General features: G+C 41.5%; 2 protein-coding genes across 4 annotated transcripts in view; both read left to right on the top strand.

Annotated features, from left to right (window-relative positions):
• LOC105890564 (guanylate-binding protein 1-like) overlaps positions 1 to 816 on the top strand; it is an 18,670-nt gene extending 17,854 nt beyond the window's left edge. For all 3 annotated transcript variants that reach the window (XM_042703594.1, XM_042703593.1, XM_031562392.2), the window contains exon 13: positions 139 to 816. In XM_042703594.1, the coding sequence (XP_042559528.1) occupies positions 139 to 506 (368 nt within the window). In that variant the 3' untranslated portion in view covers positions 507 to 816. The remainder of the gene's footprint in view (positions 1 to 138) is intronic.
• Positions 1 to 13,450, top strand: part of LOC105894420 (guanylate-binding protein 1-like) — a 272,853-nt gene that overhangs the window by 217,495 nt on the left and 41,908 nt on the right. The window lies entirely within an intron of this gene.

Below are 13,450 nucleotides of genomic sequence, written 5' to 3'. Positions count from 1 at the left end.
CTAACAGGATATACATATATGTCACATACATTCATACATACATTCATAGATGCATATCACATATGATCACAATTGACCAACAGGACAGTTTCTATCTCAAAACCCTCACATGTGATCCTCCCAACCCCCCCCCCCCAGAGGCCAAAGAGAGGGAGAAGGTGCAGGAGCAGAAGATCATTGCCATGGAGCAGCGGCATCATGCCCTGGAGCGCGCCCTGGAGGACCTGCGTCTCAGCAGGGAGCAGGATCTTAGGCGCCTGAAGGAGAAGATGGAGGAGGAGAAGCGGTTCCAGCACGAGGAGTTGGATCGAGCCCTGAAGAGCAAACTGAAGGAGTACAAGGAGATGATGGAGAAGGGCCTCAAGGACCAGGCTGATATCTTGGGCCAGGAGATCGATCAAATCCGTCAGGAGAAGGGGCAGTTTCAAGAGCCAGGGTATTTGGATAAATTTGTTGAGATGGGCAGTGATCTCATTCCCGACTTCCTGCGTAGAATGTTTGAGTAATGGGTGCCAATGCTGCCCAATATGAGGGATGGGATCATCAAGGAATTAGATGTAGTGATTTGTACATTTCTGATTTATACATTTTCTTTCTTGTGCCTTGTTATAAAACTGACAGTGAAAATAAAGAGAGGAAACTAGTTGATTTGCCATGTACACGATTACTTTAGTCTTTACCTGCCTCTTTCTGCTGGGAAACAAAAGCGTTCCGGTTTAGAGGAGCAGTTTATATTACCTTAACTATCTTGTTTGTTGTGGTGCTGTCTGTAAAAACAAAGGAAATAAAGCAATTGATTTGATTGTTTTGATTTGACTGATATTTACATTACATTTTGTTCTTTATATTTCAAGTTCCATTCCTATGTTTGCGGAGCAAAAGCAATTAGACGAATGGATTCATATCTGAATTTACCTCAATTAATTTATTCAGACACTTTTATCACAAGTGACTTACAACTGAGAACAATGAAGATGCAGAAAGGTGAGGAGATCCGTTGAGAGTACAAGCACAACTAATTTAGGAAAGAAGGTGATCACAGCAAAGATAATGTGTTGTTCTCAATACAAATATTATTACTGTAGGACCCTGATAATTTGCAACAGTTTGTGTAAATATTGATATGATGACGTGTGCTTTAGCTGATACTATCTGTGTCACGTCATCAGACATCTGAACATGTAGTACAAATCAGAACATGTTTTATATTTTACATTCTTCAAAGAAGCCACCTTCTGCTTTCATGATAGCTTTGCACACACCATGAGGTAGTGGTGTGGTGAGATGTGATCATCACACACACACTCTCACACACAAACACACACTCACATACACACACACACGCTTTGCACACTCTTGGCATTCTCTCAATCAGAATCATGTGGGAGTGGTGTGCTGAGATGAGATTATCTCTCACACACACACATACTCCCATACACAGTGTGGGGAGATTATCTAAGTACTTTAATATATCAATACTTATTGCATAATCTGTATCTCTGTTACAGTTCTAATGTACCAATATCTAGATATAGTAATAATATGTAATGATGAATGTTATTGGTATGACTAATGTGTTCCCACTCCGGATATTTAGCAACGCCCTGGATGTGTACTACAACTACAAGCAGAAGAGAGAGGGTTGACGCCATAGGCGGAGATCCCAGGGGGGACGTGTCAATATTTTTGTCAATAATTTTATACAATATACTAATATTTAATAAGAGCACCACAACCAGTGGCGGCTGGTGATTTTTTATTTTTTGGGCGGGGGGGCAGTGCGGTTTAAATAGCACTCCACAATGAGAAAAAAAAACCACACAAGAGAGGTTTTGAGTAGAATATATTAAAAAACAAAGATTTATTTCATGAAAACACAGTGCTCAACACTGTCCATTAACAACTCTCAACAAACTGTAAAATTGGGCATGAGAGATTTAGAGCAGAATGGTTTAAGAAACATTGGGTTGGGTTCCAGAGGTTTAAAGTAGACTAGAGTAGTTTAGAGTAGAGTAGATTCAGAAACATTGTGTACAAGAAGTTTAAAACAGTAGATAAAAAAAACACAGGGTGTAGAGGTTTAGAGCAGAATAGATTCAGAAACACTGGATGATACTACATGTTTTCGAATGCCAACTCGGTACCCTTCGTCCAACTGCTCTGCAATACTCAGTCTTCCAAAGAGGTTTAGCTTCAGGCTGTTATTTAGATGGCTAAAGCCAGATTCATGCTTTTACATTTTTCAGTAAAGTGCTTTAGATCCCTTATTCCCGTTGTAATCCAGAGTGTTTCACACCCAGGACTTTGGAACAACAAGACAGGGGAACCAAAAAAACGCATTACTAACTGAACAACCAGCTAACCAACTCTGCTTAGCATAGCCTACAGGTTTGACGAGAAGCTCCGGGTGCTATCAGTGGTCTGCTGCTGAATGTTTATATCCGTTCGGGTCCCAAGTCTTTCACTCTCCTCTTGTCAACATATAATCTTCGATCAAACGGTGTTTCACATAAGGATACCACAGAGTTTTCAGTCACCGATGTCGCCATATTCACAAACCAACGTTTCTGCTAGCTATGGTGCTCTCCTATATGCTTATGTGATGGGAATGACATCACATCATAATTTATGGTCTCTGATTCGCCGAATAGTCAAATCACGTTGAAATAAGAAACGATAGGAAACAATGTCATTGGTTAGGGCGCAATGACTTTGCGCCCCAGGATCGCCCCAGGATCGAACTCATCCGCCAATGAGAAGCTGTCCTTGCTCAAATGACTGTGAAAAGTATGAGAGCTCCCATTGACTTCCATTTGGCCGGCGCCCCACCAGGGAGGAGGGGCTTTTCTCAGTGATAACGAATGGCAATATATTATATTTGGTCACATTTAAGTGATTGTTGACAGGGGCTTACGGTCTCCCACACACATTTAACGCATTAACACGGTACATTTCTTATTTTAATTATTTGGTATATAATGATTTTTGACATGTCTTTTTTTTTTTCATCTCAAAATTTTAAGAGGGGCGGCGCCCTAGCGCCCTGTATTGACGCACCGCCACTGACCACAACACAAGCGGTGCTAATTATAAACGTAAAACAATGTGTTTTTTAAGTGTTGAAAAATCATGATCCCCCATTCCTCAAAGTGGTTTGGTTCACATGCTGTTTCCAACAAGCGGGGCAGCTCCGTGTTTCAGTCAATCAGCCCAGTACGCGGTCAAATTGTGAGGAAAGCAGCCTCACTAGTAAGTCCTCTACAAGTGTAGCCTGTGGAACTAGTTGCTTGAGGGCACTCTCTGTGTTGATGTTCCTCTTCCTTTTCTTCCTCTCGTACTTTGGCGACGTCATTATTAGGGGCTGGGAATGGGCAGTGACGGGCTCTTTAAGACAGGCATATATACAGATACCTGGGGTCCTTAGCCAGGTAACTCGTCTATGCTGCTAGCTTGGTTTGTGCGAGCAGTGTTGCCAAATTAGCGACTTTGTCGCTATATCTGGCGACTTTCCAGACCCCCTTGGAGACTTTATTAGCAAAAAGCGACTAGCGACAAATCTAGCGACTTTTTTCTGTCATTATTATTGGATTATTGTGTCGACAAAGCACTGAAAAAGCATCTCACATATCCCGTTCTGCAGTTCACATTAAAATATTAGAGCTTTGTATTCGCGGGCAAAATATTAGAACTTTGTATTCGCGCGAAAATTGTACCTCTCCCAGAATTGCATAATGTGCGCATGCGCAGCTCATTTGCATATTATGCAAATTAGTTGATTGCGTCATCTAGCGACTTCTGGTGACTTTTGGGAGAGCTAACAGCTACTTTCCTTACAGAAAAGTTGGCAACACTGTGTGCGAGGCCGTGTTGTGGTTGCTGTGGTTCGTTTGAAGGTACGTTCAGATACGCTTTTCCTGTAGCCTCTCAGTCGATTTGTGGCAACTTATTAAGTGGGTTTCTGTTTAGATCGTGTGGGAGGGAGCCAAAGCACACGTGGCTGTGAATCATCTTCCGTAGCGGCATTATGATTGTTGTGATTAACTAACGCCACCACAGGTATGTGAAACCACGCCAATGGTCTTTTGAGTGCCTTTTAACTCTGGCGTCTTATTGGCGCCGTATGTTTTAACTATGGGAAGCATGTCATTTGCATTTAACCCGGTTCACCATTACACTGCCCATTTGTGGATCTCATGAACATTGTATGTTGGTGAATGTGAACTAGATTGTGATTTATTTATTAGCTCATGTAAAGGGATATGTGCAATGTGTATTGTGTAATGCAAGCATTTTAATGTGTGTTTGTTTGTTCGTAGACCGACGCAGCTTCACGTTGCTTGCTGCTATTCTTTTATGATTGTATGGTTTGTATGCGTGTGTGTGAGTTTGCTACTCCGAGTGACGTGGTTTGATTTTCCCTCTAGCCTGGGGACTGTTTGTATGTCCGGGTGAACGTGTTGTGAATCCCAGGTTAGAGGGGTTTTCTCTTTCTTTTGTGTTGTCTCTTGTCTAACCCCATAGTCAGCCCCGGTACTGGTCCAGCCACAACACCTTATAGGCCCAGGGAAGCCGGTCTCCGTAGTGTGAAACTTCACCTAGTGACTAGTGTTGCCTTGCTGTGTATTCCTTAACATATCTGAGTGGTTCACTTGAAGTTTGTAGTGTGTTGCCTAAAAAGGGTTGTGTGCACCTATTCACGTGTGGTATTGAGACCGTAGCTTCCACTAGCTTCCTTCCCTAATCAGTGGGTGGACTGATTAACCGGCGGCTGTTACTATTCCCTTTATGTATTCCTTGACCACACTGTACAACCTCCTTCATGGAATTTAAAATAAAGAATATACTTTTCTACTTTTCTAAAACGTACCTGTGTCTGTACACTCATTGGGGCAGAGTTCCCCTTGCTCTGACACTAGCATATTAGGAAGATCAAGGGGTGGCGTAGTCAGCTGTACTAGGGGGCACTACACAAGTAAAAGCCTTTTCATTGTAACATGAAAAGTGACATTTCTCCTGCTTTGTCCAAAAGCTCAAACTTGAGCTTGTTAACAATCATTAGCTAGTGGCTTAACCAGCGTGCTGATTAAAAAGAGGCTGATTTTGGACAAGGCAGGCACACACACACTCCTCTTTTTCCTCTTCTGCCGTCACTGCCGCTATGCTACACGATATGTAAAGAGGTTGACAGACATTGGATCTCATTCTCAAATGCAGTTAAGAACATTTTACAAAGTTCCCGGGACAATTCTGGCATTCATGAAAGTTTTTCATCTGGTATTCGTTCAGAACAGAATTTAAGAACGCTAAATAGCAGTCGTAAAACGGCCAGATTGGAGTGCACCCATGTTCTGAATTTGTGAGAAATCGTTGGTGATTGCGTTCACATCAATTCTACGACATCCTCGGATTTAAATAATTATGATAATAATAAATACGAGAATATTAAACAATTAAAACCAATTACGCTTCACATTTAGTCATGATTCTACGAGGCATTGTGATGTCCTAACATAAATAAAAGCACTACACAAACACTGCAAATGGCATTGAATAAATACATGAGCACTAAACTCAAGCTCGTGGATATAGCCTTGATGGAATAGTATGGAGAAGATGTTAATTTACATGCAGCTGAAACCTTCCTTGAAGAGCGTTCATTTGCGTTTGAATTTCTGACATTATTTGTCTGTGAGTAGATATTTTGTGTAAGTACATTTAATGCCGTTTAGAGAATTTAAAAATGACGTAGAATTTCTGTTTGTAAATGTTATAAGAGATTCTGTATTTAGCAGCCAAGTTATGCTAGCTCTCGTGGTATCGTGCTACCTTTATGCAACATTATTTGACGTGAAATGTATGTGTCTCTTTATTTCTGTCTGTTCCAGACAGTTTTACAAAATCAAACGTCCTGTATGAATAATTGCATGCTGATAACTTCAGTAAACTCAAGCAAAACAAGACTTGTGGATTCACTTGAAATTCATCATATTTATTCAGCAAAGAATAGTGTTATCTAGCTGTCGAGTCCTGCAAGGAAGCAAACGCAGTACAAGCCTACGAGGACAGCATAGAGAGAGAGAGAGGGCGATAGGCCCAGACAGCAATTTTTGGGATCTCCGCCCCTGGTTGACGCATGATAGAGCTGACAGCCCAGAAGGAGAAATACGCCTACCGGAACCACCAGATGAAGGCTCTCAAAGCAGCACAAGGGGTCACAGTGGGGCCAAAGGTCGGGGAGCAGAGATGGGCAGTATTTCAATTACTTGTATTTGAAATACGCATTTCAATGACTTTTGAGTATTTTGTAATTTGTATTTGATAGGGCCAAAAAAAAATCTAACGTAATTTGTAACAAAATACTTTAGAGTGGAGTAATTTTGTATTTAAAATACTCTAAATACTTTCTCCAGTGTTTAGGCAGAAGGAGATTTTTTTCTGTCGGATTCTACCACTAGATCCGTCTGATCTGCCTCTGAATGTCATTGTCGAATGAGGCAACAGTCAGGCAAAAGTGGTGCTTCAAATGGCCCCGCCCCTTTTTGGGCGAAATGGAAATCGGCCCAGATCTCTCTCATTGACTCTCATGTTAAATCCATTTTTTTCACAAAACAGGGCTGTGTTCGAAAACTTAGATAGCTATCTTGATCCTTGTCAATTTATCTTCATTAGTACGCCGACTAAAAGGAGGTTCTTTCAAAGAGCGAATCGAGTTGTTACACTGAACTTTAGCCATCTTGACGGAATGTGACTTGATCAAAGCCGCATGACGTCCTTATACGCAAATACGTATGACGAAAGCACGGTGGGTGTCGATGGCGGATAGTAGTCCCTCACATTGCGCATGCTCAGACACAAACGGTTTACGGCATAAGGCTCAACATAATCGCGCATGCTCAGACAACAAAACGGTTTACAGCATAAGGCTCAACATCAACATCAACATATCTGGCTTGTCTTAACGCATAATGTAGGTTTATTTAACGTAATATTTAATAATGTTGTAAACGGTTTAAACGTCAACATATGGGGCTTGTCTTAACGCATAATGTGGGTATATTTAATGTTATATTTAATTATGTTAACAGCATAAGTCTCTACTTCAACATATGAAACGAAACTGGGGAGAGACTTTTTGATCCTCCACCTCATCTGTTTTGTCCACTGTGACAACATCTTCTTTGTTTTTAAATAAATGGTCATGTTTTCAAAAAACTGGCTTTCGTCGCTTTTCTCCATGATTGACAGCAATCGACAGTGTCGCAAAATGACGCATGCGCAATGTGAGGGACTACTATCCGCCAAAGGACTACCATCTGTTAGCGACAGTGGGGCGAGCCCTCCCGGAAGCCATAGAGATTGCATTGAGAGCCCTGTTTTGTGAAAACACGAGAGTCACACAGCTGCTGCCTGCAAAAATATATACAGTATATACATAATCAATCAAGTTGTTGTCTTTTAATAGCCTTGCTTAGTTACACTGACATTCTGTGACTGTTCTTCCTTTTTGTGGGGTTCACACCCCAGGGGCGTAACTATAGGGGGTGCAGCAGTCTGGTCGCACCTTGGCCCGTGGGTCTAGGGGGCCCATAGCCGGGGCCCATAGACATATTTATGTCAATCTAAATAGTCTGAATAGCCAAGTCGCATTGCCAAAAATACTGATGTATACCCATATTCAGCGAAAAAATTACACTCACAGGTGTTATAGGTGGAATATGTGCGCGGAGGGAGGGGGTGGCGGCGGCGGCGGTTACAAACATGAAAAAAAAGGGTACGGGACTAAAATGTTTGGGAAACACTGCCTTACTCCACTGACAAGGGCCCGTCATAATAGCCTGCACCTGGGCCCGTGGTAACTACGTTAAGCCAGTGTATAGCCCAAACCTGAATGCTCTGCTATACCAAATTGTGAGAAAACGGAAAATCCAGAAAAGTATTTCCTATATTTTAAATACAAAATACATGTATTGTATTTTGTTACATTTTCTGGCACCAGTATTTTGTATTTTATTTTAATACATTTATTTGAGGGGTATTTTGTATCAAAATACATTTTGATGTATATTTGCCCATCTCTGGTTATGGGCTGCATTTTGAGTGCCATCAGGGAGCAGAAATCCTATTTCAAATACATTTCACATGCTTCAGCGCTAAGCGCAACACAAAGATGTTGCCTATAATACAGCATTAAAGTAAAATGATTGCAACAAAGTAAATTAGACAGACACATAGCTCAAATAACTTGACTAATTTATTAAGCTTGTGGCACACGTGTGGCATACAATATGAAGCGAAAGGCACAACTTAAACAAATAACAGCAACAAAACATGCTGCTAAATAAACAAAACTTTGTAAAAAGAGGATGTCCTTGCAGATTGCATTGATACATCCATCAGCTCCAAAAAAAAAAAAGGTTTGACTCACCAATGCAGATCACTTAAATAGGAAGTTGGCGCGGTGGTTCTTTGCTTGAGCAAACCTCTCGATGACTTTGCTGTTAAAATCCACAAGTCCATGAACTAACGGGTTTTCAATGGAAAGCATGGAGAGGGCGTTCAGTCTCTGCTGTTTACTCTACATTTCATTTCTAATTTCTCTTCCAACGATAATGTACTAAATTGCACCCTCAACAAATAGTCTACATTATTCATTGTAGGCTAAATTAAAACACTTCCAAAATACTCGAAAACTAGCGATAGCTAACTAGCAGTAACGTTACTGGCATTGATCTGACTGTATGTTTTTTTTTTCTTAGTCACGGGGTACAGGTCTCGCGGTTTTCGCATTATTCCAGTCTAGTTGCCAGGCAGATTTCGTGGGGCACATCTGAAAGTGCCCCACCGCTCAATGTTAACTTTGGCCTGTGTGGTTCACGCTCATTGGTATTTCTATGGTAACGGTGGGGCAGCGTGGGCCGTTGCCCCACCGGTCAGAGCAGCATTTCACATAGCAAGCAAACAGACATAAAAACACACAAATCAAATTTCTCCAAAACAAGACTATAATGCTTGTGAGTCAAGTTTATTCACACACATATATTCACGCTACTTTGCATGAAAATATATATTATATTATTATATTATATATATATTTTGCCGCGAAGTACGAATGTATTGAGCTTTCTGCACAACAGCGTCATCTGGATCTGGTGGGGCAGTGCCCCACCTGCCCCTAATGTAGAAACGCCACTGGATAGACAAATAGTTCAAATAATTTGCATGCTTTATCAAGCTTGTGGCACACGCATACAACATGAAGCGACAGGCACAACTGAAACAAATAACAGCAACAAATCATGCTGCTAAATGAACAAAACTTACATATAATGTTGTCTTACAAACAGAAATTATTTCAGGCTGCAACTTGAAACACGTAGGCTAGTCACAAAAGGGTAGAAAACTAGCGATAGCTAACGAGCAGTAACATCATTGGCTTATATCTGTCTGAGTACGATCTGTATGATTTATTTTTTCTTGGTCACGGGTTGCTAGGCAGATTTCGTGGGGCACATTTAAAACTGCCCCATCTCCCAATTCAAACTTTGGCCTGTGTCACTCACGCTCATTGGTGTTTCCATAGCAACAGCGCAGCGCTGCCCCAGAAAGGGAGGGACACCGGAGAGCAGGCAGCATTTCACGGAGCAAGCACAAACACAGAAACACACACAAATCAAATTACTCCAAAACAGTGCTATAATGCTTGTGAGTCTAGTTTATTCACGCACACACATTTACAATTGAATCGCTACTTTGCATATTAAAAAAATAAGATATATTTTGCCACAAAGCTCAGATGTATTGAGCTTTCTGCACCACAGCGCCATCTGGATCTGGTGGGGCAGTGCCCCATGTGCCCCTAATGTAGAACCGAGAGGGTCAGGGTTTCCGAGAAGTGAGGTGTCTTCATAGCCTGACGATGTCATACTCATAATTCTAGTCACAATATGAGTCTGATACTGCTCCATTGGGCTGTGATTATGGGGCGTGTTTCAACCGAACCAGGAAAAAAAATGCCTCTTCGCTCAATTGGATAGACCTAAAACCAATCAGAGCAACGTAGTCGTCACCGGGGCCAGCTGATAAATTAAACTTTTACCGAATCCCGTAGGAAGGACGGCAAAAACATATTTTCGATCGACAAATGCCTTGATCGCGTTCCTCTTTCAAAATGATTGCGCTGTCGATGTCTTCTAAATCATCTCTATCTACACATCTACATCTCAGCTCTCCAGCGGGAGCCATGTTTGTTGAAAACGAAATCAACCCAAGTGACGTGGTTGATTGAGTTACGGTTGATCATCTGACAATTTGATTGGTCTGGTCAAGTTTTTGGTCAGGCATATTTTTTCCTCAACGGAGAAATGCCAGACCGAACTTCCAGACCTCAAATGTTGTGGGCGGGGCTAAGTTCGTCTGGTACCCAGGCTAGTGTCTTCATGTAATACTGTGAGGAAAAATTGTTAATTAGGAAAAATTAGATAACTTAAACGGGGGAGGAGATTTCCGCTGACTTTCCGTGGTCTGATGCGTTATCTGTGTCGTTTGTTGCTTATGCTGCATTAAAGAGGTAAGATTACACAAGTGAACTGGGTAGTTAACTTACAGACAGAAGTTAGTGAGTGGATCTTCAACGAGAAGCCAGTGGCCTTGTTAGTGTCCATTGTCAACATGTGTCTAGTCCATAATGTGGAACAAGTTTGCTCCAGAGTGGGAAGTCTCATCATGTTTTGCACTAAAGTCACTTGTGGTCTTCAGGTAGCATACAAGGTTTGGCAATTTTCCAGCGGATGTACAGTAGCCTATGTACGTGCGGACATGTGTATGTCGCAAGTGAAAGCGAGAGGGTAGGGGTTTCCGAGAAATCAGGTCTCTTTATGTAATATTGTGAGGTCTAAAGTCCCCTCCCCACCCCATAAGATAACCGTATCTCATATCTTATCTTATATAACAGGGTTGGAGGCTTCTTACTGACTGAGTGTTCTGCTGTGTTCTCCGTGTCGTTTGTTGCTTTGGCTGTATCAAAGACGTAAGTTAACGCAACCAAACTGTTTAGTTAACTTACAGGCTTTAGGTCTATATGGCCATGGGGTAGCTACATTCTATCGCGGAAAATGAGAGACGGGTTCCTAATATACTAACGTCGTTCGTGATTGTGAATTGCCACTTTGTATGTCAGAGGCATACATTTGAGGCATGGAAATGTGTTTCGTTGGCAGTTACAGTGCGTTTTTTTAACCAGCGCCGTTTTATTTCCATTCTTTTTTGTGTTTTTCTGTGATCTCAACATTCTTCGATGAATTCACAGCAGTAGAGTTTGGATCTTCCGTCAGCAAGCTCTTTACCGAAGGTAATTATAAACACATAAGCCTACGTTTTTTCAACCTATTCATTTTTGTTTACTTGCTTGGGCTTGTGTAGTGGCACAGGCGATATTCTCTGTATTACAAGTCAGTGTAGCACCAAAATAATTGCATAGTATTGCAAAGTAACTGTTATAGTAAGGTCAAATTGTTAAATAATTTAGCTTCAAAGGGTCATCAGGACATCTAGTGGCGGTTATCTGAAATTGCTGATTCATGTTACTGCAATATGGCCTATTCTTTTACTTGCCATTTAAACAGGAGTATGTGTATTGCAGCTTGGACTTTTGTCAAAGGTACCTGTTTAATTAGCTATAAGTGTAGCCTTACTTTCACTTACCAATAAGATGTGCATAAACTTTAAAGCTTTAAGCCAAAACTGATTTTGACAGTTTCCCTGTGTGTAGCTTATGTTTATGGGGGCTTCAGGTAGGATACAAGGTTTGAAAATTTTCCAGCAGATGTATGTACGTGCAGACATGTCTATGTCGCAAGTGGAAGCGAGAGGGTCAGGGTTTCCGAGAAGTCAGGTGTCTTCATGTGATATTGTAACAAGTTGTGGAAATACCTTAACACTTTATTTTAGAGCAATGAACAACTTATGATGTGGTCCCTGGAGTATCTCATCTGAGTAGAGTGAGTTGTTTAGAAGACTGTACCCTGTGAGGAATCTGCAATATTTTAGAGATCTGGCTCCTCCTGCCTGCATTAACGTTAACAGATCCCCATTCACTTTGAATGGGGTGACGTCAACCGTTGCCGAATGGAGTTGTGGCTCCGGTGCGTTCCGTTGCTTGTGCCGAAAGTTGAATAATGTTAAACTTTTCGAGAGGCAACGTATGTGTCAGCCAATCAAATTGCATTTCATGCAGTACAGGCGGTAGCCATTCAGATCGTGTTTATGCTCATGTCTAAAGGCCCCGTCACACCATGACGTTCTGGTCAACGTTCTCTGAACTTTCTAATCGTTCAATTTCGAGCGTTCTAGGGCTATGTGGACACATCTGGCGTGTGACTTAACGAAAGAATAGCGTAGGACTGACGCATGACTACTAGCGTGGGACTTACGCATGAGGAGCATGTAACAGCGACACTGGTGCGCGACAAACGTGTGCTGACGTGTCTGCTACTAGCGCTGCTGCAGGTAAGAAGATGATAAATGCTGCTGAAAGTAGGAAGAATACAAAGCCTCTTTCACTAGCAATGTCTTCGGACGAAGATTTACTGTTATTATTACTGTGATTTATGAAATAACGGGCGTTATTCCTGGGGTTTTATGTTATTAAAATCAATGTTTTAATTTTGACACTGAATTTGTGTTTCTCAATGTTTATTATTAGAAAACATCAACACATCCGCACACATTGTCCATGTCACAAGAGTCTTCGTATCATATCCATCTGCCATGGAACAGCACCAGCTATAACAGTGCTCAGCTATGTTCAAGTTCAGTACATCTACTTCATGCTGGGCTCAAGCAAGCATATATACCCTCCACTCCGCTTTTCGCTAGATTATGCAATGACCTTGCATGACATGATAGCATTGCATATGTCGATGTATAGTGCACAGAATAACGTTTGCAATGATGTACGTTGCGTTTGTTGATCATGTATGGTTAATAACATATTAATTGTAGAAGGGACATGATAAAATCAAGATCTTCCCTTGGTGAAAAAACTTTCGCCGATATCTTCCTACGAGAGATGGGTTAGGTGCTCAAATTTCCCTGGATCAAAGAGGATGTTAGTAGGCATGTCCAAACTAAAATTCACGTCTCAGGATTTTTTTGCTGCGCACATAAGTTATTTCAGGTGCATCAACTGTACTCAGTCTACCCTACCAACGACTGACTACCATAGCCAAACGCGTGCAAAGTTAATAAAACGTTCCACGAAAGTTCTCCAGCGTTTAAATTAAACGTTGAAGAACGCTGATCTCCATGAGAACTTTTGTGCATGTTCAAAACTTTTTTTTTGGACCAGCGTTCTCCTCCGATCACCGACGATTACCGACGATTACAGCGTTCACCAGCTTTCACACAAAGCTCTTCTGGCGCAATACCAGCGACCATGGATGATTACCAACGT

Source organism: Clupea harengus, chromosome 24, assembly GCF_900700415.2.
Source record: "Clupea harengus chromosome 24, Ch_v2.0.2, whole genome shotgun sequence".
Lineage (NCBI taxonomy): Eukaryota > Metazoa > Chordata > Actinopteri > Clupeiformes > Clupeidae > Clupea > Clupea harengus.
This window is presented reverse-complemented; position numbering and strand designations above follow the sequence as displayed.